This window comes from Tachysurus vachellii, chromosome 11 (genome assembly GCF_030014155.1).
Source record: "Tachysurus vachellii isolate PV-2020 chromosome 11, HZAU_Pvac_v1, whole genome shotgun sequence".
In the NCBI taxonomy this organism is placed as follows: domain Eukaryota; kingdom Metazoa; phylum Chordata; class Actinopteri; order Siluriformes; family Bagridae; genus Tachysurus; species Tachysurus vachellii.
Window position 1 is genome coordinate 12935253 of NC_083470.1, and position 27556 is coordinate 12962808.

A 27556-nucleotide genomic window follows, 5' to 3' on the forward strand; every position below is an offset into this window, starting at 1 on the left:
AAATTGTTAGGCATGATTGCAATCAGGTGATGGACAATGTAAATTATGTGCAAAGTGCAGACCGGGACTCCGGCAAGACTAGCTATGACAGCATAACTAAAAGACTAGAGCCAGAAAGTGACACAGACATGAGGGCTTCCTGGGATGTAAAGTGTCCCACCACTCCACAGTCTGCAAACCTGAGTGACTTGCGAGGGTGGTAAGCCGACAGCATCCAGACATCCCAGTTCACCAAACACTCTATGCCAATGAACCCTCCAGATCTGCTCCTTTACCTAAGAAAAGCTATTCCTAAAAAGCTAGACTAAACAAATGTGTCTTAAACACTGAGACTGTGTCTGAGTCCTGAACACTAATTGGAAGTCTGTTCCATAACTGTGGGGTTCTGTGAGAAAAGGCTCTGCCCCATGCTGTAGCCTTTTTTACTTGAGGTACTACCAAATAGCCTGCACCTTTTGATCGAAGTAGGCATGACGGATCATAAAAAAACAAAAGATCTCTCAGGTACTGTGGCACGAAACCATTAAGTGCTTTATAGGTTAGTATTAGTATTTTATAATCAATGTGAAACTTGTCTGGGAGCCAATACGATTATAGGATAGGGGTGAAATGTTCATATCTTCTGGTTTTAGTTAGGACTCTAGCTGCTGCGTTCTGGACTAACTGAAGCTTGTTTATGCTCCTACTGGAAAATCCAGACAGTAAAGCATTACAATAATCCAACCTAGAGGTAACAAATGCATGAACTAGTGTTTCTGCATCATGTAATAACATCATATTTCTTATCTTAGCAATATTTGTGAGATGAAAGAATTCTACCCATCCATCCATCCATCCATTTTCTACTGCTTATCCGGGGCCGGGTCACGGGGGCAGCAGTCTAAGCAGGGACGCCCAGACTTCCTTCTCCCCAGACACTTCCTCCAGCTCTTCCGGGGGAATACCGAGGCGTTCCCAGGCCAGCCGAGAGACATAGTCCCTCCAGCGTGTCCTAGGTCTTCCCCGGGGCCTCCTCCCGGTTGGACATGCCCGGAACACCTCCCCAGGGAGGCGTCCAGGAGGCATCCGAAACAGATGCCCGAGCCACCTTAGCTGACTCCTCTCGATGTGGAGGAGCAGCGGCTCTACTCTGAGCTCCTCCCGGGTGACCGAGCTCCTCACCTTGAGAATTCTACCCTTGTGATATTATTTATGTGAGCTTCAAATGAGAGACTGGTATCAATAATCACACCACTGTCTTTTACTGCTGAACATGATGTAATAGAAAGACCATCCAGAGTAACTCTGTAATCAGAAAGCTTACTTCTGGCTGCCTGTGATCCTAGTAAAGGCACTGTCAGAGTTAAGCAGGAGGAAGTTAGTAAGCATCCACTGTCTAATGTCCTTCACACAATCTTCAGTCTTTTCAAGCTTCTGACTCAGATCTGACTTAGCTGAAACATATAGCTGCATGACATCAGCACAACAGTGGAAGCCAATACCATGTTTACGAATAATTGCACAAAGGGGTAGCATTAATGCATGAACATTACCTTAGTTTGTTTAAAGTAGTCACCATTTAGATCTACGAACTGATATCCATCCGTCAAATAAGACCTGAGCCAGGAGAGGGCTGTCCTTTTAACACCAACAACATGTTCTAGCCTATCAAGTAAACTAGCATGGTCAATGGTTTCAAAAGCTGCACTAAGATCAAGCAATACCAGCAAAAAGACACAACCCTGATCAGAGGCCAGTAACAGGTCATTTACAACTTTAACCAGTTCTGTCTCTGTGCTATGATGAGGCCTAAATCCCAAATGATACATTCGATGAATATTATTCCTATGTAGGTATGAGCATAACTGCTGAGCTACAACATTTTCTAGGATTTTGCCGATAAAGTGGAGGTTTGATATTGGCCTATAGTTGGACAGCTGGCTTGGGTCCAGGTTTTTTAATCAAAGGTTTGATAACTGCTAGCTTAAAAGATTTCGCCATATAGCCAGTGCTAAGAAAATAATTTATTATCTTTAGACTGGGTTGGATAGCTACTGGTAGTATCTGTTTAAAGAAACATGTGGGTAGGGGATCCAGTATCCAGGGAATCCCCTTGTCTTGAAGGAGATTAAAACAGTCTAAATACTGATCAAAAACATAAATATTATCTACAGCATTATCTATCATTTTGTTTGGTATCAATGGTCTGCCTGATATTATAAATTTTTTCAATGAAATAATTCATGAAGTCATTACTGCAACAAATAGATGGTGTGTACTTTTCGAAAGTGTTTTTACTCACTCACTCACTCATTTTCTACCGCTTATCCGAACTACCTCGGGTCACGGGGAGCCTGTGCCTATCTCAGGCGTCATCGGGCATCAGGGCAGGATACACCCTGGACGGAGTGCCAACCAATCGCAGGGCACACACACACTCTCATTCACTCACGCAATCACACACTACGGACAATTTTCCAGAGATGCCAATCAGCCTACCATGCATGTCTTTGGACCGGGGGAGGAAACCGGAGTACCCGGAGGAAACCCGGGGAGAACATGCAAACTCCACACACACATGGCGGAGGCGGGAATTGAACCCCCAACCCTGGAGGTGTGAGGCAAACGTGCTAACCACTAAGTCACCGTGCCCCCCAAAGTGTTTTTATTCCTAGTTAATTTTGATACAGTGTTAAATAAAAATTTAGGATTATTTTTATCTTCAATAAGGCTGGAGAAATACACCGACCTAGCAGCACTAAGCATACTACTGTAGCATGCTAATCGAAATACTGATAATTTAGTTTGATGCTATTTATGTTCTAATTTCTTAACTGATTGTTTTAAAGTTTGTGTGTTGTCATGGTACCGGGGTTCAAGTTTTTTCTCTCTAATTACTTTCTTTTTAAGAGGAACTACAATATCTAGGGTGTAGCGAAACACTTACTCTAAATAGTCAGTCACCTGATCAAGTCTGGTCAGACGGCGATCCAATCATGGATGATAATTCTGGGAGACATATAATTCTCTTGGTAAATCTCTCTGCAGTAGCGGATGTAAATGTACGTTTAACATGGTGACAAGGCAAATTGCAAATATCGTGTCCGAAGCGCGATTTAAATGAAACGCACTGTGCACTGAGACTATATTTTCTATATTTATTCCGAGGTTTAGAACAAAATCAAGAGTGTGTCCTCCATTACGAGTGGGTCCTTTTACATTCTGGTTCACCCCTACTGAATCTAAGATGGAAACAACTGCTGTTCTCAGAGGATCTTCTAACATCAAAAATGAATGTTAAAGTCTCCAACAATTACTGCTTTTGTCTAAAGAAACAATTAGGTTTGAAATGAAATCTGCAAGTTCAGAGGAATTCAGAATATGGTCTTATTGTTATTATGTCGTAAATAACAATAAGAGGAACTGACTGAGAAGACTTTTATTTTTGTGGCTACATATGTTAGGATGAAGAAATTCGAATGAGTTAAACATGTGTCAACATGTCTTAAACATGAGTTAAACATGAGTTAAACAAGATTCTTGCTTGATGTCTAGCTTATCATTATGAATGACTACGACACCTCCTCTCCTGCCTGGCATGGCTGATGTATATAACTATAACCGGGTGGACAAGCTTCGTTTAATGTGATAAGCTCATTTGGCTGACCCATGATTCTTTTAAACACAGAACACTAAACTTCTGATCAGTAATCATTTTCTTAGCTATAGAGCTTTAGATGCAAGAGATTTTATATTTAACAGTCCTAGCTTCAGATCAAAGGTGCTGGCTGTGCATTCACTAATTTCACTAAATTCATCTACATTCACTAAATTCATCTAATTTCATGCTAATAATGTTACTAAAACAACTTTTCTGAGTGTTTATAGTTTTTTGTTTAACTCGGGAAACAGACACAGTCTCTCACTGGCCCTGGCTCCGGATTGTCCGCGATTAACTATGCCTGTTCTAAAACTATGAGCTATGCTACAAGAAACGACAGCAGCACCTTCCTATGTGGGGTGGACACCGTCCTGTCCTAACAGACCAGCCTTGTTCTCAAAAGTCCTCCAATTATCTATTATCTATAAAGACCACATTGTTTTCGGAGCACAACCTGGACATCCAGAAGTTCAGTGACCATAACCTGCTGTAAGCTACATCGACATGTCGCATTGGGATGGGGCCAGATCATACTACAGCATCTGACATCGCCTTCACTAATTTACACACCTCTACAATATTACTCTTAGTAATCTCTGACTGACAAAGACATATATCGTTAGCTCCTATGTGGAAAACTACCTTCGAATACCTATGCTTGCCTAAGACCCTAAGATTACCTGCTATGTCCAGCACCCTGGCTCTCTGAATATACCTAACCAGGCTGCTGGAGCCCCTAAAATCCTAGCTAATTTCACATGCCTTAAGATGGAGTCTCCTATAACCAGAGCTCTTTCAGGTTTCTCAGCCGGTGCTTCACTGAGGAGAGCAAACCTGTTAGACATGTGAAGCGGAGAGGGGTTGTGCTCCTGTGGATAAGCCTTAGCGTTAACTTTGGCTTTGGGACTTTGCCACCAACTTGTCACCCATTCGCCCCGCTGTGAGGGCTCTAATGCTGGAGTTGGAGGGTTACTAACTGGAGGGTTACTTCGGTTTCATCTACAGAAACTACACTACTATCACTATCAATCTCTAGTGTCTGGATGCGCACCTCTAAAGCTAAGATCTGATATATTATGATATAATAAGTTATATTGTAGTTGTATAATATTATATTATTTTGTTAAGATAATGATATATCAGAGTTCTTTATAGCACTCCAAAGTTTTTAATGGAAACTGTTGTATTTGGTTCTTTAAAAAGACTCCACCATAAAGGTTTCCATTTAATGTAAAAAGGCAAATTTGCTTTTTAGGATTAGAGATCTGTAATATTGCTTACACATGGTCTGGAAAGTAATGAAATAGACATACTTTTTTTTTTTTTTTAACTTATTGTCTCTGTTACTTCCTGAGTCTGTGAGAGACTTACGAAACCAAGAAGTCCATTGGCCATCATTCATGGATCATTCCTGACACACTAACATTACTGCCTTGCTATTGGATTATGCTTCAAAATTCATGCAAACGCTGTTGTAACAAAAACATTTTTAAAGCCCATTTAAATGCCCTGGACCTTTAAATTCTCTGACTTAACTTTCTTCAGGATGATTTTTTCGCGTTATTTAGCTTTTTAAATGCTGAAAATTTACAAAACGTCAAAGAGTTGGGTTTGAAAAACATGAAAAGAGGTGGGTTTTCCAGACAAAAACATTGTGCTAAAAGTTTTTACACCCCCAGATCACCTAAATAGCATACAGGAATACCTTCAATCAGCTGTAGGTACAGTATGTATGTAACAAGGAGTTTATTATGGATTATTTGTGTTTATTTGGTCCATAGTATCGCTGTTTTCATTCATGGAAGCGCAGAAGTCAGGTCTGTCCCTTTTATTGTGGGTAGTGGTGGGTAGATTTCAAAACAAACCCTAAATAGTTATATTTGGATGGAATGAACAGCTATAGTGACATATAAATCAATTAAGTTTTAGAGTTTGGTAGCTGATAAAACACAGATACAGAGGTATGCCAACTTGGCACTGGAGAGTGTGCCTCTACATAAACCTCTCTCAAATATCTCTGATACACAATAGATAAATCAGACTTGAAACAGTTAATGGATTATATTTCTTAATTAGGTTTTAGGCTCTAAAATTGTAATATTTTGTCAGGCAGATATTTTTATTTTTATTTTTGCTGTGTTCCATCTTCTCCTACTCTAATCTGGTAGAATATACATTTATTTTAACACTTCTGCAGCAAACTCACGTTACCTTTATTTTTAATTTTATCTTTATTTTTCATAATCTCAGATATTACAGAAGAATGCTAACATGTGCCATCATGGTACACAGGAGAGTCTGCCTAGATATCCTTCAAAAAACTTCTCTATAATATATCTGATACACAAAAGATAAATCAGTCTTGATACAGTTAATGATGAGATGTTATAAAATAGATTCCTGGAGTTTTTAGGCTTTGTTATCAATGATTATACAGGGATATTCTCTCTGGAATTGGAACATTTTATCAGGTGGAATTTGTTTTTTTTTTTTTTTTTTTTTTGCTGTGTTCCAGCTTCTCTTACTCTGACCTGGTAATATATATATATATATATATATATATATATATATATATATATATATATATATATATATATATATATATGCTTATTTTAGCTTTATATATTAAATATAGTTCTGTAGCAGTGTTCTTTCTCTCACAAGTGTTATTGAGAATTATTGAGATACCAATTTTAGTTTTTGAGATATACTCATTTAAAATAGAGAATGTCTTTGCAAAAAACAAACAAACAACAACAACAAAAAAAAAAACAGAGAAAAACAGGTCTGGGGTGGAAGAGTCTAAACTAGCTAGACTTTAGATTAAACTATAGATGTCTCTTCAGTGATTTGTAGAAATTACTTATATATGCTGCAACAGTCTATACAGTAATGCAGCTGACTGTATAGCTAGAAATTTGTAGGAAGTTTTAACATGAGCTAGTTACTGAACTATTGAATCCCCAATAATCAACAATCAAGGTGGTGTTCAGTTCAGTGTTGCTAACTTATTATTTATTTTATTATTCGTTATTATCGTAATTACTCAAACACAAAAGTTCACTCAAGTGTTATTTTTATATTTGAATGCATAGACAGTAGAAGTAAAATCACCCTCTCTGAACAAGTGTCCATGAGTGATGCAAACCCCAAAATAATTTATTTCGTTTAAAAATGTTACCAGTGGGCCAGAAAGCTAGTGAATGTCGTGTTGGCCTTTTATTGACATAACAGCAAGCATTCAGTTACTCCCTAGTGCCTCTGCTGATTACAGTAAGGGTAAGGGATTAGATTATTTTGAAATGATCAGTTATTATTTTTTTTTATATACAAATCCTTTACAGTCCTTGCAAGAAAAAAAAAGGAAAAAGCATTTTTGCACACTGACTCATCCCCTGCAGTCAGATGGTATCTCAACGTGAGTCACCGTAAATAGGAAGCTGCTGTGTTTTGAGTTAAATGTACACGGGAACGCGCGCCTTTCTGTTTGCACGTGAACTCTGCACCTTAACGTCACTTGTTATGCAACGCTTGTACAAGAGCACATACTTTTGTCTGATCCTGAGTGTCTCTATATCGATGGACATAATATTTTGTCATACGACAGCACGCTGTGTGTCATGTAGAAAATAAAGACTGCTGTAAAAAAAAACAAAAAAAAAAAAAACGAAAACACAAATGAAATACAAATGCGTTTTGAACGGATGGACAAATATAAAACATGATAAAAAAAAAAAAAAAAAAGTAAATTAAAAAAAACAAACAAACGTAGGATGTTCATTATTAGGATGAAATTAGATCATAGTGAATTCTGCCTTTAAAAGAGATTTAAATATTTACGGCATTCCGTCTTCCGTTCCCAGTGTCTTTTCCTCTTGGAGCTCAGCCCTCCCTCCGAACCTTCCTCCCTTTCTCCTCCTCCTCCTCCAGCTCCATAAACGCCCGGATGCAAACCTGCAGCGCGAGACAGGACAACATGGTCGCTTCACCGAGCAGTGTGTGAAAGGCGCGTGCTGGAATCTCAGCCTGTGTCTCCGGGACAAAACGCGACCTTTTCTTCATTCTAGTCTTTCATTTCTAGGTAAGTAATAGTCGACATGAGTGTTGTTAAGATGTTTAAATAGACCAGACTGGATAAAAAAAAAAATCAACGAACGTTTATAAAAGTAAGGGCGCTTTGCTGATTATTATTATTATTATTATTATTATTATTATTATTATTATTATTATATAGCAGGACAGTGTTTATAACTAGAAAAGCTGGTGAATATCAGTTTTGTCTTTGGGATATGTTGCATGCTCGAGCAGAAATTTCTGAAAAACGGGAACATTGTCGGTATTGAGATTTCACGTGAATTTTCTGTAGCTAAGAGAGATTTTCGGCTAAATGCTTTGGAAGTGAGACCTGACTGCTATGTCCACGCGACACTAGTTGAAGAAGCGCGTGGGCACAATGTTGATGTTTATAGTCGGATATTATTGACTGAGACACTCTGCGGCTATGATCTGTATTCGTTCCAGTGTCCTTAAAGCAGTTTAATGTGGGTTGAACAGGACACGCATTTATCCTTTCCTTCCAAATGTCTAGTTTAAGAGAGTCTCGCGCGCAGGTTGCTTATTGTACACGCTAGCTGAGATCATCTGAGGGTTTTTTGATGTTTTGCCTGGAAGTTTGGTTTAATTGTTTTAAACGCGTTTAAACCATCTTTCCTCAATACTGTGTGAAATGACATTGGCAGCCATAATAGAAAGGCTTACAATTAGAAGCATGAAGGATACAGGCTTCACATAGCTCTAAACCTATGCCAGAGATTGAGAAATGTCTTCTCAGAGATTTCTCAGACCAGCAACAGGTTATAGAACAACTATATATTTACATGCAATTTCTACCTAACATGTCCGAGCCTGAGAATCTCCTTTGTCCTCCACACTAAATAATCCTTCATGGAAATGTGTACTTGTACTTGCATACCTGGAAGGTCCATAATATGACATTCAGTTATTGTTTGTATAACTGGGTTGTGCTAATATTGTTGGGTTGTGCTCAAATAACAACTGTCTTGGCAAAGCTGTAAGAGTCAAACTGAATCAAAACCACCTTATGTCCTTATCCAGTACAAACAGGATTCACTTAACCAGAATTTATGTGATTCTACCAGAGGCAAGTCATGTTAATTAAGCCTTTGCACAGCCGCTTTTCTAATAAAGGATGAGACAAAGTTTCCGCAGTATGGATTGTGAGTCATCACCCACAGACCCGTCACTCCAGCCCCAGCACTTTCCATAATACTCTGGCCATGCTCTGAATACCAGTGCTCCCAGCAAGGCCTTGTGTGTATCCCTGACAACACTATTCTGTCAGTGTGGCTTCCCCACAGAGGGCAATCTGCCCATTTATCTGACTTTTTTTGCTGCACTGTAAAACAGTAATTCATTGATGTATGATTAGTGTTCTGGTACATAGAACCCAAATTTATATTTTCTCAAGCACAATAACATCAGAGGAAATGCAGTTTATCAAAGCACTATGTGAGTAAAAAATAAGTTAAAAGTGGCTGTGGTGATTTATGTACAAACCACAAATGTTCTGGTTAAAGTGACTCAATACCTCTAAACATAGAAAATGCCTTAAAAGGCTGAGAATATGGGGCTTAATTACTTTCCAGTGATGAGCTACTCTCACAGGACCAGACATGATCTCGAAAGAGAGAGTACACTAGTGAGAAATTTGACTTAAGGGTGTAGTAGGCAGTGAACTCTCTTTACATTTCTAAGCTTAAACCAAAGCCTTACAATGTTAGAACACAAAGTAAGGGCAGTGACTAAAGAAAAGCATACAGTACACATGCATGGAAGCCAGAAAAGCTGAAAAGTTGCCAATAATAACCCTTTTCTACTGGAAGGTGTGCCACAGCTTTGCTCTGCAAATTACTCATAATCATTCATGTTGATGTTTTCCACAGTCAAGGGAATGGTGTCTCATTTAATTACCTGTTCTGAATTTGTATTTCAATTTGAATCTGAATTTAAATGTGCTTTTCTTGTCCTAGTACCACGTGAATCGACAAATGTTTTGAAAATGAAAATATGGCACGACGGTTGACCGATCACACACCGTAGTCACAGAATTGTCCTGATTAATGTTGCTGGCTCCAATGTCGTCTCTGCCATTTTCCTGGTGAATTTAAGAGTTTAATGATTTTGATCAGGGAATTATTATTATTATTATTATTATTATTATTATTATTATTTACATTTATTTTTAACCCACAGTAGTGCTTTCTATTGCTATTTAATTTATTATTACATTAATTCTAATTATTACATTTCTTTCCCCTTGAATCAAATTCCAAATGGATTCAGTTCAGTTTTTTTCGGCATGGTAAAAATGTACAGCATGGCTCACTTGGTGGAGGATATAGCACTAGGGTGAAAGATTATGGGTAATAAGCTGAGTTGAGTTGTGTGGTGGATGGTACTTGGAAAACAATAAACCTTAAAATGGCTTTAGAGAACGTTACCCCTCCTGAGTATAAAAGTTCCTTGACTGTTGTAAACTGGGGTAGGATTTCAATATTTTGGAGCAGTTTTTTTTTCTTTATTATCCTTAGAGATCATATTAGGCATTTGAGCACTGCATATATTGCCTAGAAAATGCAAATGCAAACCTAGGACAAATATGCAGAATATAAGTAGAACTAAAATGAAAGTATGTCTCTTCAAACTGTTTTAAGGGATGTTAATGACCCTGCAGCATAACTTTGTTCCTCAAAGACTACTCAATCAGTATTATTGTAACTGCTTGGATCAGTGGCTACCTTTACATCAAGTATTGGCTGATACCCTAATCATTTAGCTGATGGCAAGTAATCTGGGTGGCTAAAATTAGCCAAGTGATCTGAGCTAACATAGCAAGGCTGTGACATTAACTGAGTGAATTAATCTATTCTAAAAAACTGGGATGTCAATTTGTTATGAATTAGCTAAGCTTTCTATTTCGAAAGTTTAACATTACTATATTAGATTTCAAGATTTTATCATCTCTTTAATAGCTTGGTTGTTGTGTGCGAATTGATTGAGACAGCAAGCGAGTGCTTGCTTAACGACTCCATCTCAAGAAATAATTAGAACTGATGTTGGTCGGCCTGTGACAATTAGCTATGCATTGTATTGTCATGTCATGATTATTTCATGACAATTTTCTGTATAATTCTTGTACCATCTGGTGACAGTGAAGAGCAATAATGAATAGATTATTTTAAAAAAACAGCAGCTGAGTAAAAGATGAGAAATGTCATTGTTGATTTTAAAATATAATCTCACAGTGATACTAATATATTTATTTCAGCATGAGTCATATAGCTCAGGAAGTTTACATAACCACTGACATTTGTATGTATAGTAATAGGTAAACTGTGCTGAACAGCTTTGCATGAGTGGAACAATACTGGATCAGCAAAAGTGTGTGCTCACCATAGAAGATCTACAAAAAAACCTGCTTTAAAACTTGTTGAACAACCACAGATCTAGATTGATAGTCCGGTTAAACAAAACCATTACTACTATGGTTGTGCCATATGATGAGATGTGACGTGATGAGGTTGTGGCCTAAACATCATGTAGTTGTTTACTTTAGGTTTATTACAAATTCATACATTAAGTTTTTATACTGCACTCTTTGGTTAGGCAATAATCTGCACCTGCTTTTGTTAATGCTCAAAATCCTCAAGCGGACTTTGTCTCTGTATGGCACGATAACCATGGTGAGGCAAGTGCTCATCTAAAAATATCAATTTGTTATTTGGAACTTGATTAGAGCTGGGGTGATAGGTGGGCTCAAGAGGTACAACGTTTGGCGTGTATTTTTTGCTGAGTATGTGTATGTTCCTGGTAGAGTGTATGTATTACAGTCAAGAGGTGAGTATGTGCATGGACAGCTGGCTGGGTTTTCCTCTGGATAGCCTGTGACAGGACTATTTCCAGCGCCCATGGGTCATGTTGCCGCTAGGGAAGATAACACCCTGATAGCACAGTGACTGGCAAACATATGGAGCTATAGAGCCTTGTAGCAGCTAACCATTGTTAAATGGTACTTTTGTCACAGAAGTTATTTTTATTTATTTTTTGTTATATATATATATATATATATATATATATATATATATATATATATATATATATATATATATATATATATATATATATATATAAGTAAATCCCTAATGACTTGAATTGGTACAGAATTGAATCTGAATCTCTTTTAAGCCATTGAGAATAATTTGCGTAAACTGCCTTTTAACGGACAGGACATACAATCACAAGCGACAAATGAATCGGAAGGGAAACTCTAACTTAACAGAATATAGAACAAGACTTGGATAAGTGTAGAGATATTCATCTATCATATGGAAGAAAAAGTGTTGATGTTCAACCAAATGTTTCAGTTCCACTGTAGCCATAAATGTATAATAAAGAATTCACAGGGAAAAAATTCAAGAAAGGAACTGCAAGAAACGGACAAGACAGAACAAAATGTTAATTGCTGCAGAGTTCAGGGGTTTGAAGCCAAGCTTGCTTTGTGATTGCAAGGTAATTATTTTACATAGGACCTTTCTTGTAACGTATTATTCTGAGATGATTTTTCTTTGCATGTGTCTGTTGGGTAATGTTGGCGGTGTACATCAGTAGTTAATGATTGATTTGCAGGATATGCAGTCTATATATAAATCCAAGAAGTGTGGAAGTGTGATAACGATGTCTACATAGCTGTTACACTAAAAATTCCATAGTATTGCATACTATGTATAGCTCATAGAAATGTAAACTGCATGAGTTGACCTTTGTTGACAAAACTGCAAATTCTTTGGATTTAACAGCAGAGCTTTAATGTCAATGTGGCTGCTTTGGGCAGGTATTCTGATAAAAAATATTGTTGTACACTGCAGTGAAATTCAATATCCCCTATAGTGAAGAATAATGTTCAGGTTGATGAAGTCAAGGGGTGAATAACTCTCTTCCCTTTATAGATTTGCCTCACTTCATTTAGCTACAGAGAAGTGATTTTAGATGCTCTGGGTTCAGAAAGAAAAGCTGTTGACATATAGAAAATGTCAGCCTCAATTTCTTTTTTTTTCTTTTTGTTTTGTTTTTTTTTCCACTTTGCATCTACTTATGTAGTTGTATTTATGATACATGCTTTATATCTTTAACTTCGGTTTCCCAGAAGCAAGAATGTGATATGATATACAATAACTATAAGTGCTCTCTCTGACAGTTAAGTGGTGCTGGTGAATGCTGTAAAAATCAGATTAATTTCTGATCTGTATCTTGGACCTGTATCTAGAACTGACGGTCCCACTCAAATGTTAAAAGCTGAATTTGCCATACCGCTGACACTTTGCCAAATGTGAGGTTTGTGGGAGGGCTGTATTAGTCAAAAGGTGGAAAAAAATATTGTAGGCTCATGACCCAAAGAGGTTTAATGGAGGATAATGTGGGCTGTGTAGCCTATTGTGACTTTTCATTCCAGTCTGTGATTAACACTTTTCCAGCTCTGCCTTTGTATTTCAGGAGTTTTAAGTATGCGTCTTGTGGTACGATCAGGTGTGGTATGAGTGCCATAGCCAGGCGCAAACTCCACTTAAACTTACTGTGATAAATATGTACATAATGCGAGCACAGTTTTATTTATATATATATCTCTGACAATGACTCAATATAAGATACAGTGAAAATGTTTTTTAACATGAAACTGGCTAAATTATTTTATTTAACATTGTACTGCTTTCCGTCTGTAGTATTATACGTCACTTCATCTGGAATTTTATTAAATCACACCTGTTTAAACCCTGTAGATTATCTGATGGTGATATGCAGATTATATGCTTATGTAGTCATCTGTTTTAGAGTGATGCATTGATGTCATGCTGACATTCTGAATGACATGACAGTCTGGGCTCAGTTTAGTGTGACGAGCTTAACTGGATCTGGTGGCCACTTGTTTGACAGGGACACCTGTTAAGACATGACTACGGGTTTGTTAGAAAGCAGTCATGTGACATTTCACGTTGAACTGCGGAGTTGTTTTTCCTCCTTTCTCCTCTCAGAGGTGGCACCTCGGTTCTAAAGGCAGTGTGTAAAAATTTCCTAACTGTCATCACAATGCACATCCAGCCAAATCTTCTTCCCCTTCAATTTGGGTGCATCAGAAAGTGAGTATAGCTATCTAAGAAATTAATAACGTGTGTCCTTTATGGTAGTAGTTTAAAAGAAGAATCCTGTGCTTGCAATTTCGCCAATTTATGTAGTTTTCCACAAAAAGCTTAGTTTTGAAATAATTAAAAAAAAAAAAAAACATTACTACAAAAAAAACCATTTGACCTGTATCAACATAGTATTACTCATTGAGTTCATTTATCGATTAAAAATATCCCCTCGACCAGCTGCCCCAGCAGGTTCCTCCATAATAGTTTCCTGGGTTACGTATGTATGTGTGGGGCGGAGCTATCAAAACAGGGGTGACACCCATTTGGGTTGGGGGTGTGTTTGTTTTGGTGATTTTGAATGTCAACATTGGCTTTCAAATGCCGTGCACTCCCCCGCTTTAATACTGTTTGTTTTCAAATATCTTGATTTTTGACTAACTCGTCAAAATCCGTCAGTCATGATTTCTTGTTTCAGCATGATCTAGCTATATGTTTAGGGAAATTCTTGCTTTGTCTTATCAACCACTTTATTTTAGTAACTGTAAAGATTGCTGTGTTTCTAGTTGTTGTTGAACTTTAACAGGTGGAGATGACAAGGTGGAGACGGCAGTTAGCACATTGTTTTCTGTTCTTATGTAATCTGAACCATGCTTTGTCAAAAGTGAGGTGTGCAGAAATGAAATGCTAACTAGGGCTAAAAGGCTAAAAGGGAACTGTAAACCTTGGCTACTCAGGCTATCTGACTGGCCAGAGTAAATGGTCTTTGGTCTGATTGTTTGAATTGTAGACTCACTGGGTCATAGGTAATTGGCACGGCATTGTAAAACCTTATTTGATTTGTAGTGTATCTGCTGCTGCTGTCATAATGGTAGCCCTTCATTGTAACTTTCTTTTTTTTTCCTGTTCATTGTCTTTTTTTCATTTACTTTTCACAAGGTGCACTTTCAGAGTGTGAAAGTAGGACAGAGCAGTAGGCAGCAGAAAGGACCGTTTTTGTTTTCCCCTAAAGCAAAGGATGTTTTTGAAAGGAGATTCCATGAAAATGCATTAAGCAATGTCATGCTGTTCACCTGATGTACTCTTATTCAAATGACGTGCATTCTTCTTGACATTTCCACAAAGGAGGTTAAAATATAGTTTATTTAGCTTTAGAGCTTTGTTCCTCTTGGAATGAATGATATTTGACAGTGATTATCACTTCCACATAATGTGTGGTTGTTTGAGAAGACCAGTTTGGTGAAGTGACTTGGTTGGACTTCATCATTGTGTATCTTTGTATTTATTATTGTTAATAAGAATATATTTCAATGGTGAATATAATATTTTCCAAATACTTGAGGGTTTACCTGGACGTCATAATACAGTTGTACTTACTAAGGAATTCTTGAATTAAGCAGCCTTTTGAAACTACTTTGGAGAATTCACCACATTTTTTTTTCAGGTTTATTTTAAAGCCTTTGTCACACAGCAGATTTACATGCATCTGGTCCTAGAGTCCTAATCAATTCAATTTATTTGTATAGCGCTTTTAATAATTGACACTGTCTCAAATCAGCTTTGAAGGATATGAAAGTCCAGAAAAGTGAAATGAAATAGATATCATTCATTCATTCATTCATCTTCTACCGCTTATCCGAACTACCTCGGGTCACAGGGAGCCTGTGCCTATCTCAGGTGTCATTGGGCATCAAGGCAGGATACACCCTGGATGGAGTGCCAACCCATCGCAGGGGCACACACACACACTCTCATTCACTCACGCACTAGGGACAATTTTCCAGAGATGCCAATCAACCTACCATGCATGTCTTTGGACCGGGGGGAGGAAACCGGAGTACCCGGAGGAAACCCCCGAGGCACGGGGAGAACATGCAAACTCCACACACACAAGGTGGAGGTGGGAATCGGAACCCCGACCCTGGAGGTGTGAGGCGAACGTGCTAACCACTAAGCCACTGTGCCCCCTTTGAAATAGATATAAATAATTTAATTTTAAACTTTACAATTTTTATTCTAACATTTTATCCTAATGAGCAAGCCTGCAGTGATGGTGGCAAAGAGAAACTCACTGAGCTGATATGAGGAAGAAACCTTGAGAGGAACCAGGTGCAGAAGGGAAACTCATCCTCATTTGGGTGACACTGGACAGTAAATAATGTAAATGTTAATAATGTCCTTTCTACAACGGTTTGTAATTGAGTGGAATTGTGCAATCAAGAGCTCTTGAGGAACTAATACATCTGTAATAAACTCTGAAATTGGTTTGACCTAACACTAATTCCTTCCTGCTGGTCTTCAAATGTTCACTGATGAAGACCTGAGCACAAAGCTGACCATTGCAATGGCAGTTCAAAGACGGAGTAATAGCCTCAAACTGATAGCTCTGTCCTCAGTAATTCCATGGGTCATGGGCTATCCATGCAGTTCTTTTCCAATCAAGCTAAAGATTATAATGATGAGAGAATAAGATGATTTTCCTCCCTTTTTGGGTATCTGCCAATTCCCATCTACCATCCAGCTCTCCCCATCATAATACAACTGCCAACTTGGGAGGGTGAAGGCTAACACGTGCATCTTTGAGACACTTGTAGTCTGCTAAACCCCTTTTTTTGTACTGTTGCTCATGCTGCATCACAGGGCAGAACATGCTGTCCTCATTTGCAGTGTAGCGGTCATCCCTCTTACACAGATGAATTTAAAGGTGCCAGAGATTGGCTAGTGATCGGCGGAGGAGAGCATGGATGCCATTCCTCTCACCCAGAGAGCACAGCTAAGACAAATCCTTAGATGGCTGTGGCATCACTGGGATACAAACTTGTGAACTTGAACAAAAACTGATTCATTTTGCTCTAGGTGAAATATGGACAATTCCAGACAAATCAACTTGAAATAGTTTATCTTACCTAAAGAAAAATACGGACACACGAGAAGTTTCACATGCTTGCTAATCTGCATATTTCACCAGAATTTCTCCATAAAGAAAGCTGATGGCTGTGAAATGTCTCATTCCATATCCTTTCATAATGTTATTGCTTGAACCGAGTGTTTTTTTTTTTTTTTCTTTTAACAAATAAAGTAGTAATTCCTTTCCAGGGGCCATTCAAGCTATCTTTTGAGGAGTAGTGTTAATTGTTGGTCCTCTCACGTTACTGTCTCTGCTGTGAAAGAGGCACTCCGAGGAGAACGAGTCCGAGCCAAAATAGCTGATGATCACAAGATGTGCCTTTTGTAAACCCTGGCTAAACCATGTGAGAGGAATAGTCGAGCCAGACAGCCTCCCCACACCATGTTTGGAGCATTTCTATCAGTAACATCTCAAGGTAGTGCAGTTGCTTTGAAAGATTAGAATTTTCATAGAATGTTCTTGAATCTACTTGAGGCTCTTTGAGTCACAACCAATGAATCAGTGTGATAGATATGACCCTGAATCAGTGTGACAGTGTCAGATGGACTGCCACTAGCGTTGCTGCTTAGACAGCCAGTGTCACAAGAACCACTGTGATTGCTGCAGCATCCCCAGTGCCAGCGGCTGTATCTGTGAGCGGTTTGGCTATTTTTGATAGAATGTAAGATGGGACTTGCTTGAGACTGCATCGACTTCATACCACCTCAAGTTTGGGCGGTTTGTGCAACCTACTAGTGAGAAAATCGTCATCCCAGTTCATGTCTCCACAGTTGTTTTGGTTTGAAGAGGTGGGCAGTGAAAGAGGGGGCACGTGATAATGATATCATCCTCATGAAAGGAACAATTGTTCCAAGTGCTGAAAGAGAATGAGGAATGTGCAAGCATAACAATAGAATATGTAATGAATCTGATGTAATTGGCCTGTTGAGAGGAGTTGAAGTCTATGGTCTATATATTGTTATGTGAAGTTCAATTGTTTAATGGTTCCTATTTTATGGGACAGGTGTGCCTTGGCTTTGCTATTTTACATATTTCATTCCACACAAATAATACCACCATGGTGCTAATCTGATTAATCAGTGTGCTCTTTGTGCTGTGAAGGGGGAAAAACTCTTTTGTGCCCTTAAGGGATCAGGCATTTCCTAATGGATATAAATGCTTTTGTTAGTTATTGTTCTTTGCTAGTTTGTCTTAAGAGAAACATAATGCGACTGTAGCAGTGTCAGCACTGTAAACACCATTGAATGTCCTTGGTGTGCCGACATGCCTTTCCTGGTTTGGAAATTTGCATTCCCACGGCCCCCTTTACCATGTTTCTCTATGATTGGCTCAGTCACCCCGTCATGCTTTCTTCTCATGCAGAATTGCCCAGTGAGAGGTGGTGGCTGCCTGAAGTGCAACAGGATTGGTCAGCCTGCACTCGGTGCCGATGCTCTCATTTAAGAGGCAGTCTAGACTGCAGTGACAGGCGTTTCATGAGGAGGGAGCTGCAGGATCACACGTCACATCTAACTCTCAATCTCACGATTTTCTCTTCTTTCTGACAAAGTGCTTTTTTTTTTTTTCCTCCCCTCACTGCCGGACACTTTTTTTTTTTTTTTCCTTTTTTGAACGGATTATCTGATCACCCTGATGCTTTGTCATTCTTGTCTTTAGTACCTCACATCATGTAATTTTCCTCATTCTTCCCAGGTCATATTTAATCTGTCCATCACTCACTCAGTCTGTCATTTCTCAACCATTATCTCTCTCTACTCCCTCCCTTTCAGAACGATTCACTCAATACTGCATAGTGTGAAGGTGAGTAGAGTAGATCAGAGCTTACTGCAGTGAGTGCGGCAGGGTTTCTCTGTCTCTTCGCACTTACCATTTTTCCTCATTTCCCTTTTTTCCCTTCCTGTGATGCAACAGGTACTGATTGTGCCTTCTGGATGTGTGTGAACATGTGAAACCTTAGATGAAGTTTGCGTGTATCATATAGAGTTTGAGCACCAATTGATTTAAAGCTGCTGGGATTTAATCTGTCCGAGTAGAGTGAGTCGACTTTATTATTGCTTAGACTTTTATTACATGTACAGTATATCTGGCTACATTAATTACCTGTGCGATTGATTTCCTCTGCTAAATAATTATTTTTTTCTGATCTCCGAGGGGGTTTTAAAAGGTTAATATATTTACTCAGTGAATCTGCACATTGAATCTGGACTCTCAGGGTCATGGTTAGAGGGGAGTTTACTTGCGTGTGCACGTGTACATCTTTTACCGTTATAAATAACGAGCTCGTAATGCACTAGTGACCCTTAAGCAGTTGGATTGAATGATCCACGAAATATCTCCGCTTAATGCAGCATGCTCTTCGATTCAAATAACTATATACTAAGTCACCCCAATAATGTTGTTGGTATTTAAATGACACCGTAATAGCATTGGTTTTCCATTTGTACCCGTTGAGCTGTTGTAATCTTAGGTTTTTACATACTTTTTATACGTTTACATTACTGTTGAATTCAGTTCTTGGTGTCATTTTGATTTTCTCTAACAGCATGATTCCATCAGCTGGGAGGCAGATTGTAGGCCTGTATTAATCTGCCGGTACTTTGTTAATATCTTATTCACTGGGATTGAGTAGCTCATGCTATCATGATTTTAAAATAAGAAAAACTGGAATAAGTAATAAATGTTATTCTTTCTGTATGGAAACATTTATTCAACAATTATTAACTAAATTCCAATTTCAATCATTAAGATTTGAGGTGATGCTGTTAGTTTAGGTTTTGCAGTATGGGGAAGTCTTGAGAATTTATTTATTGTACACCAGATCCCAATTGGATTTGGTACATAGACATTTTATCCAGAGGTTAATAGTCCTACACTGTCAGGAAAAAAAGATTATTCCAACTTTAGGAGGCTAAATCTATTAAAAGCCCAAAACACTGTTGAAGAATGCATTTTTTTTTTTTAGTTTGTGTACTTGCTTAACAATTCATTTCTTCTTATTTGTAGTAAGGTATAGTATGTCTCATACTGATCACAACATGCCTTTCAATCAAATGAACAACTAAGCCAAAGTAAAAGGTTACATTAGCCGTGCTATTGTTTTTTCACATGTTCCATGCCATTATTTACACATACTTTGTATCTTCTGTTGTAGAAAAGTGCTCATTAGGTAGCTTAATGTTTTTACCCAGGGATATATTAGATACTACTTCTGTGTATACTGTACTCCGTTTCTGCAAGGTTTAGGTGTATAAAGGTGTTCTGCATTAAAACAGCTGTAAATAATAATAAATGTACATTATGAAAAAAGTTCAGACATGCTCTTCATCAAAACAGTACATATATACTACATATTGTGAGATTTCTGTTCATCATACTGTATAACACAGTAGTGTGCCAATGAATCTGGGCATATATTGACAGAGCTGGTAACACCCAAGCCTTGTCCCATGAAAAGATCATTGTGTCATTGCTGCAGGATATTGTGTGCTCAAGGGCTTAGGCTATTTTGTGCACTGCATTGTATGTTTATGAATTAGCAGTTCTGATGACTCTGCGGCATGAACGTGGGAATGTCCCTGACCTATCTGATCCTTTTCAAGCATGTTTGGTGTCAAACATGCCATGTAATGTTTATGTGAGCAGTTCTGTAGCTCACCTGACTTCTGCACACGAAATGTAAATGCCTAGTCTGTCTTAGCCTGGCTTTACATTTTCTTTCCTACTTTTACATTTAATTCCCTTTAAGCAAAAGGCTTAGTCTTTCACATGAATGTGCTTTAGTCCCCAGTAATTATTGCTGTATTCAGTGCACATATCATTGAGAGTTTTACTGAAGCGTGCATTGATTAACATTTCTCTCTGGGACATCAAGAATGACCCCCTGTGGTGACTGGTGACCTTTTGGTATGTTGATCTTTCAGCTCATTGATTATCTGTTATGGATTCATATTAACACCAAGCTGACATCAGGTTTACATGAATAGTATTTGAGAATAGCAGGAAGTGAGGGATGGTGCTAATGCTGATGTTAGGTGATGATGAGTGCTGTCAAACACCTCTTCCGAATTGCCCATAGGGTTTGGTCTTGGTGATTCACCAAACCGTTCAGATTGTATGCTCTGTCATCTTGGAAGAGACAACATCCATCAGGATCTAAATCTGTCACCATAACGGTGATCAGCCAGAAATAACTACTCATTTCCAGTGACAATATCCTCTAGCGGGAAAAGCAGACCTAAACCATGCTAGCAATGTGCCACCACATCATAACAGATCCACTGTTTGTTTTTTTTTGTTTGTTTTTTCTCCTTTCACCCTGGTCAGAACCATGGATTTTGTTCAGACACAGAGCTTGCATTTAATTTTCATTAAAGTCAGTTAAATTTATTTAACTGATATGACACATAAATAACCGTTATCAGATGTTTACTTAGGACATGGATTAGGCTTGATTTAATAGACAACTAATATAGCAAGATAATTCTGTGCTATAATTTATTGCACAACCCAAGTGACCAATACCTGTTTATTTTAGGTTTATTACACTGTACTAAAAATGCATTGCAGCATCACATGTTAATGAGTGACAGTTGGTGCCTTCTCCAGTCATAATCAGATATAATCAAAAGTAAAACTGAGAATTTTTAGTTTTCCATAAAACTGTGTTTCTCATTTACATAAACATGGTCGTAGTGGCACATTTACAGACCTCCCATGTTCCAGAGACTGTGACCCACTAAGACTTTAATCCTGTTGAAAATAGCAAAGCAGGAAGCCATATTAATGCTGGGTATTGGGTACTGATACGCCACAGTTTTGCTTAGGCTGGAGCATGACTAGTCACATTCTACTGGGCTGAGCTGGAACGCCAGCCCTGAATCCCTGCCGAGAGTCCAACCTGAGGTGCGAATTTCGTACATTCTTTCTCTGTTGATCCATTAAGGATCTAACATTCACATGTGAATATACTTGTTATAATAAAGGTGTTGACAGAAGTTCAGTTTTGCTTGAAAGGATGTGGTCAGGTTTGTACTGAGATAATTGTCATTGGAGGATTGTGTCCCTTCTTCTCCCACCTGTTTCTGCAGCTTTCTTTTATCTGTATGTAATGCTGCATCATGCACAAATAGGAGGAGAATGTTCTGCAATCATTTCTTTTCTTTATTGTTTTGACAGCTGAAGACTTTTTGGTCAACGGGACACGAAGGGAGCCAAACAATGGAATGTCCTCTCCTGCCTGCTTTGCTCACAGCTTCAGAGACTTCAGAGGTTAAACGGCTTAGTTAGCAGTGTACCTCTTCCCAGAACACAAGCAGCCAGGGGAAGAAGAGCGTCACACAAAAAAGAAAGGGAATTTGTTCCTTTAAAAAAACAAAACAAACCGTCTTACTTTGTTTAATTTAGCGCTCCAGAGTTGTTTCATTTTATCTCAATCCAGTTTAAGACCAGACACCATGGTGGATTTAACAGAGTACCTATGGATGGTTGTAATTGGCTTCATCATTGCCTTCATCCTGGCATTTTCAGTGGGAGCCAACGACGTAGCGAACTCCTTTGGCACAGCGGTGGGCTCTGGGGTGGTCACTTTGCGCCAGGCCTGTATCCTGGCTTCCATTTTTGAAACACTGGGCTCCATGCTCCTTGGTGCCAAAGTGGGTGAGACCATTCGGAAGGGGATTATAGACGTCAACTTGTACAATGAAACGGTACCGATCCTGATGGCAGGCGAGGTCAGCGCCATGGTCGGTAAGTTATGGTTTGATTTTTAAACTAAATTTATGACAGCCTGAGATTATGAATTGGGATTAAATGTGAAAATGCAAAGCTGTTAATTCAGTAGACTGCCAATTCTCTGTGGTAGAGTAAACATATGGTCACATGTTATTTGAGGGCTGACTGATACTCCTTTCAGATGCCAAGTTCCTGAATGGGGTCTTTATTTTCGAAGAAAATGGAGACTAACAGATCCAGGAAAGAAAGTGTTAGGAGAAAATGTGTTAAGGAGTACGCAGCATGATTCTTTCTTGTTTGTTTTCCATCTGAGTTTCTTCTTTCAATGTTTAAATCTTTTTAATCGTGGCAGTATTGAGTATAACCCTAAGAAACAAGAGAGGAAGAATGTGGCTAAGAGACTCCCTGCCTGTGTAAGTTTCATGTATCAAAATCTTTCTCAGGGTCGGCAGTTTGGCAGCTCATTGCCTCATTCCTTAGGTTGCCCATTTCTGGAACCCATTGTATAGTGGGCTCTACTATCGGCTTCTCTATGGTGGCCATTGGCACCAAAGGAGTACAGTGGATGCAGCTAGTCAAAATTGGTATGTATTAAACTGAGCAGTATTAACCTAAAAACTAAATATTTTTTATAATACATTATGCACTATATACACTGTGTTACACTGTTCAAGTCAGCATAAAATTTGTTGTTAATATCATGATCATTTTTGTCTGCTTCAGTTGCCTCCTGGTTCATCTCTCCTCTGCTGTCAGGCCTCATGTCTGGCCTTCTCTTCTTTGTCATCAGATATTTAATTCTTAATAAAGTAAGTTTAAGAATGATCTCAATGCTGTAGATACATATTTTGTATGTATTGCATTTGTAATGTAATACCTTGTAGGTAATACCTTGTAATGTAATACCTTGTCATACAATTGGAGACTCTTTAGACTTTGAGCATAGTTTGGAAACATCTTAGGGGGCTATTAACCCTTCCAGTAAAATTGAGTTAAAGTAGATAGTAGCTACATTAGACCTGTTGAATTATTGTTTAGTGTCCGTGTTGATCGGTATCTTATGTCTTGTTGTAGGACGATCCTGTTCCAAATGGACTCCGTGCTTTACCCCTCTTCTATGCCTCAACTATTGGCATCAACACATTCTCCATCATGTACACAGGAGCTCCCTGTGAGTCATCACTCCCTTAAAGGGACAGCTAATCGAATAAATATGCTTTATCACATTCATTGCGGTTGACATCCTTGTAATTGTATTACACTCTTTTACACAATTGCACAAGTGCTTTGTTTGTGTTTTGCAGATGTGCTTCAGATAGTTTTATATAAACTTGAAAAAGGACAAAGTCTAGTTTATGGGACGACCATCTGTTTAACCCAAGGCGATGTGTTAATCTGCCAGGTGTGCACTCTGTTCCCTGTTGTTCTGAGCTGTGTGCCTGTCCCCCTGCAGTGTTAGGACTGGAGATGCTCCCAGTGTGGGCCATCGCCCTCATCACCCTGGCCGGCTCTCTGGTGTGTGCTGCCTTGGTCTGGATCTTTGTCTGCCCCTGGATGAGAAGGAAAATCGCAAGTAGGTTCATATGTTAAGACGGTGATTTACAAGCTCTCCACAAACAATGTTTGGCTGCTTTTCCAAATGGTGGTTTAGTTTAATTATCTACAGATTTATTGCTGAGTGAATTTGCAAAGTCATAACTCAAGTTTGTTTATGCATTAAAGCAATTTGGTTTTTATGAATGTGTGGTTATTAATAATCCAGCTTTTTCAAAACCACAGAGCTTTAGCTCAGTAGGAAAGAGGAATAAGAGGGAGAGGAGGTAGAATACAGTAAGTTGAGGTTGTGAAGAAAAGCAAAAATAAGAGGTAAACTAGAAAGTATCTGGTGACTGAATTTCTCCATAAAAAATGTTACAGAAAGAAACCAGATTAAATTAATTGTTAATTAATTAACAAAATACTTAGATATCCATATCTCATTTTATCTTGTATTAGTATTCACATCTGCTATGAAGAGGATTGTTATATTTGCGCAATAAAGAAAATTACAGTCAAGTCCAAGAAACATGGCTGACATTAATAGGAAATTCATTGTTAAGTAATGACCAGAACCTAGAGGTTACCATCTGTTGCACCGGCGGGAAGCTGCACAGTGGAGTGTCCTTTTTCGCTGGCCGTGGCTTGCAGCTTCATGTTGTTGCTTATTCTGTGTAAAAATGGCCACAATGATACTCTAATAAAATAAACTCTGCAGCTGTTTATTTGGCTATTTCACTGTTTTGAGTTTTAAAATCTGATGGATATCTCGTGCTAAAATGATCACGTGAGAGTTGCACACTCTGGTTGCCGCTTTGAAATGACTGGGATTAATATTTAATCGTGTTCACTGGTAATTTTTCAAGGCATCACTACGGCTGACAGCTTTTATATCAATACCTGCATTAACATTGTGTTTGAATTAAAAGGCTGGCTTTATCATATTATACTGGAGATGAATGTTATCTAATTTCACATGTGAAATATTTTTTTCAGCATCTAGATTTAGCATTTTACATTAAGACATTTCATGATCATGCTAAATTCCAATTATAAATGAAAGGAACACTCAGAATATGTTCCACTGTATTTAGAGGACTTGGTAAGTAAATCCAGAAATTTAAAGTGTTCAGACTAATGCAAAAGCAATAATACCTTTTATACCCTTCTGGCTCAAAGCCGGTATTAAATCACATTGCCCCCATTATTTATTTATTTTTTTTGTGTCCAGGTCGACTGAAGAAAGAGCATGTTCTCTCACGCATTTCTGATGAGAGTCTGGATAAGATTCCAGAGGAAGAAGAGGAGGCTCCGGTGTTTAAAGAGCTTCCAGGGGCAAAGAGTAATGATGATTCTGAACTGCCCTTGACTAGGGAATCCACCGGTGAGCTGAACAGCCTGGCCAACGGTGGCACCGTCCTTCCTAACGGCCGGGTGTATGGTGAGTTTAAAGCCACTCCGAGTCTACTATTCAATTTCCCTCAAGTGAATGATTTCCTTAGCTATTTGTCTTTGTCTTTCTGTTTGTGTATTGGTAATTTTATCACAATTCTGTCAGACACGCTTTGAGTGGATTTTATTATGCGCTTTAAATCACATGTACAACAGAAACATTTTACGTAGATTCTTTGAAAATTTCTGAAATCACAAATACTTATTTGGTGTGTTAGACAGTGCTTTCTTCCATACGCATGCTAAATTCTCCCGTATATGTTTATTATGACTGCTTAAGTAAATTTTAATTACTTAATTAAATGTTCTTAAATTGTTATGATCAGCTTGCTATGTTACTCTGTTTATTTGGTGTAATCCCATGTAAAACCATTTATGCTTAAGTTGTTAGTATTCTCTAAAATAAAAATGCTCATCACATCTCACCAGGTCGCACTCACTCCATGACCAACGGCTGTCTAAAGTCGCCGGTGTCCAACGGAAGCTTTGCTTTTGATGGACATGTGCGCAGTGACGGTCAGGTGTACCACACTGTGCACAAGGACTCTGGTCTCTACAAGGATCTGTTGCACAAGATCCATGTCGGCCGGCTGGAGGAAGAGCGGCCTGAAGTCAGCCACCGGGTCCTGCGCCGCAACAACAGCTACACATGCTACACTGCGGCCATCTGCGGTATGCCCGTACAGCCCCTACGGCGCTCAGAGTCCAATGCTGCAGCGCCTCCTGAGGACAGCGAGAAGCTGGTGGGTGAGAGCGTCACCTATTCTAAGAAGCGCGTCCGTTATGACAGCTACTCTAGCTACTGCAATGCTGTGGCCGAAGCTGAAATCGAGGCAGAGGAGGGGGACGTAAAACTTGGATCCGAGAAGCTTGAATCACTGCAAGGTGCAGAGGGGGTGCTGGAGGACTGCATTGATGAGGACAAAGATGAGAAAGACAAGCCCCAGGTTTTTCTGCTCTTCCACTTCCTCCAGATCCTCACTGCCTGCTTTGGATCCTTCGCACATGGTGGCAATGATGTCAGGTAAGCTGTGGGTCATAAGGTAACCCTCATATTTCAAGAATTACTAAAAAATAGTACATTTCTATACAAGTACATTTTACATGAATGGTCTGGGTGAATAAATGCAAGAGAACCAATTTTAGTGGGTCAGAATTTTTTTTATTTATTATTAATTTATTGACTATTAACATCAGTTTGACTCCTCAGTTTTGAAACTCATTTGAAACTCGTGCGTATTCATGTTCAGTAACTGCTTTATCCTGATCAAGCTTATGGTGTCTCCAGAGCGTTTCCCAGGAACACTGGACATGTGGCAGGAATACACCCTGGATCGAACGCCAGTACTTGATGAAACATAATTGGACATAGTTTAACATGTCTTTAGCTCTACACAGAAAGTCCTTTTTACAGGCTTCATGTCAATACTGTGTTGAGTTAAGCATAAGAATGCTTTCTTTACGTGCAGTAATGCCATCGGCCCACTGGTGGCACTATGGATGATCTATGACCAGGGTGGGGTGATGCAGGACGCGGCCACTCCTATCTGGCTGCTGTTATACGGCGGCATAGGCATCTGCGCTGGCCTGTGGGTGTGGGGACGCCGTGTAATCCAGACCATGGGCAAGGACCTCACACCCATTACACCTTCCAGGTGAGCTTGCACTCCTCCTGTCCGCATGGGTGCATGACTCTGCATGAGCTGTTTCACAGCAAAAAAAAAATTGACTCTCAACATGCATGCTCTATCTATTTTTATTAACTGTGTTTGTTTCAAAAGGTTCTTGCTTTCCTTTTCTGGGTTACCACTGCAATTATGGCTTTTTTTAATACAAGCTGCTCTGGCTGCTCCTGTTCACTTACAAAAGCAGCATTTTTCCAGTAATTTTTCCAGAGTTAGGACCCAAAGAATTTTCCTCGCCAAGTAGGTCATAGCTGTTTGTCCCATTAAAATATAAGTAGATTAGGACAGTAAAGCTTCAGCTTTGTTGCTTACACACACAGGGTTACATGCAGCTGTGGAATGAGTTCAGCTTTGAGTAAGGACAACAATTATCACTATTTGTTCCCTCCTAATCAGACTGCCC

General features: G+C 38.9%; 1 protein-coding gene across 2 annotated transcripts in view; it reads left to right on the top strand.

The window, feature by feature from the left end:
• The first annotated feature begins 7561 nt into the window (after positions 1 to 7561).
• The window catches only part of slc20a2 (solute carrier family 20 member 2), a 28193-nt gene continuing 8198 nt past the window's right edge, over positions 7562 to 27556 (top strand). For both annotated transcript variants that reach the window (XM_060882244.1, XM_060882245.1), the window contains exons 1-9: positions 7562 to 7721; positions 21926 to 22495; positions 22924 to 23064; positions 23204 to 23289; positions 23555 to 23651; positions 23934 to 24053; positions 25248 to 25457; positions 25898 to 26492; positions 26938 to 27123. In XM_060882244.1, coding sequence (XP_060738227.1) covers positions 22204 to 22495; positions 22924 to 23064; positions 23204 to 23289; positions 23555 to 23651; positions 23934 to 24053; positions 25248 to 25457; positions 25898 to 26492; positions 26938 to 27123 — 1727 coding nt within the window. In that variant the 5' untranslated portion in view covers positions 7562 to 7721; positions 21926 to 22203. The remainder of the gene's footprint in view (positions 7722 to 21925; positions 22496 to 22923; positions 23065 to 23203; positions 23290 to 23554; positions 23652 to 23933; positions 24054 to 25247; positions 25458 to 25897; positions 26493 to 26937; positions 27124 to 27556) is intronic.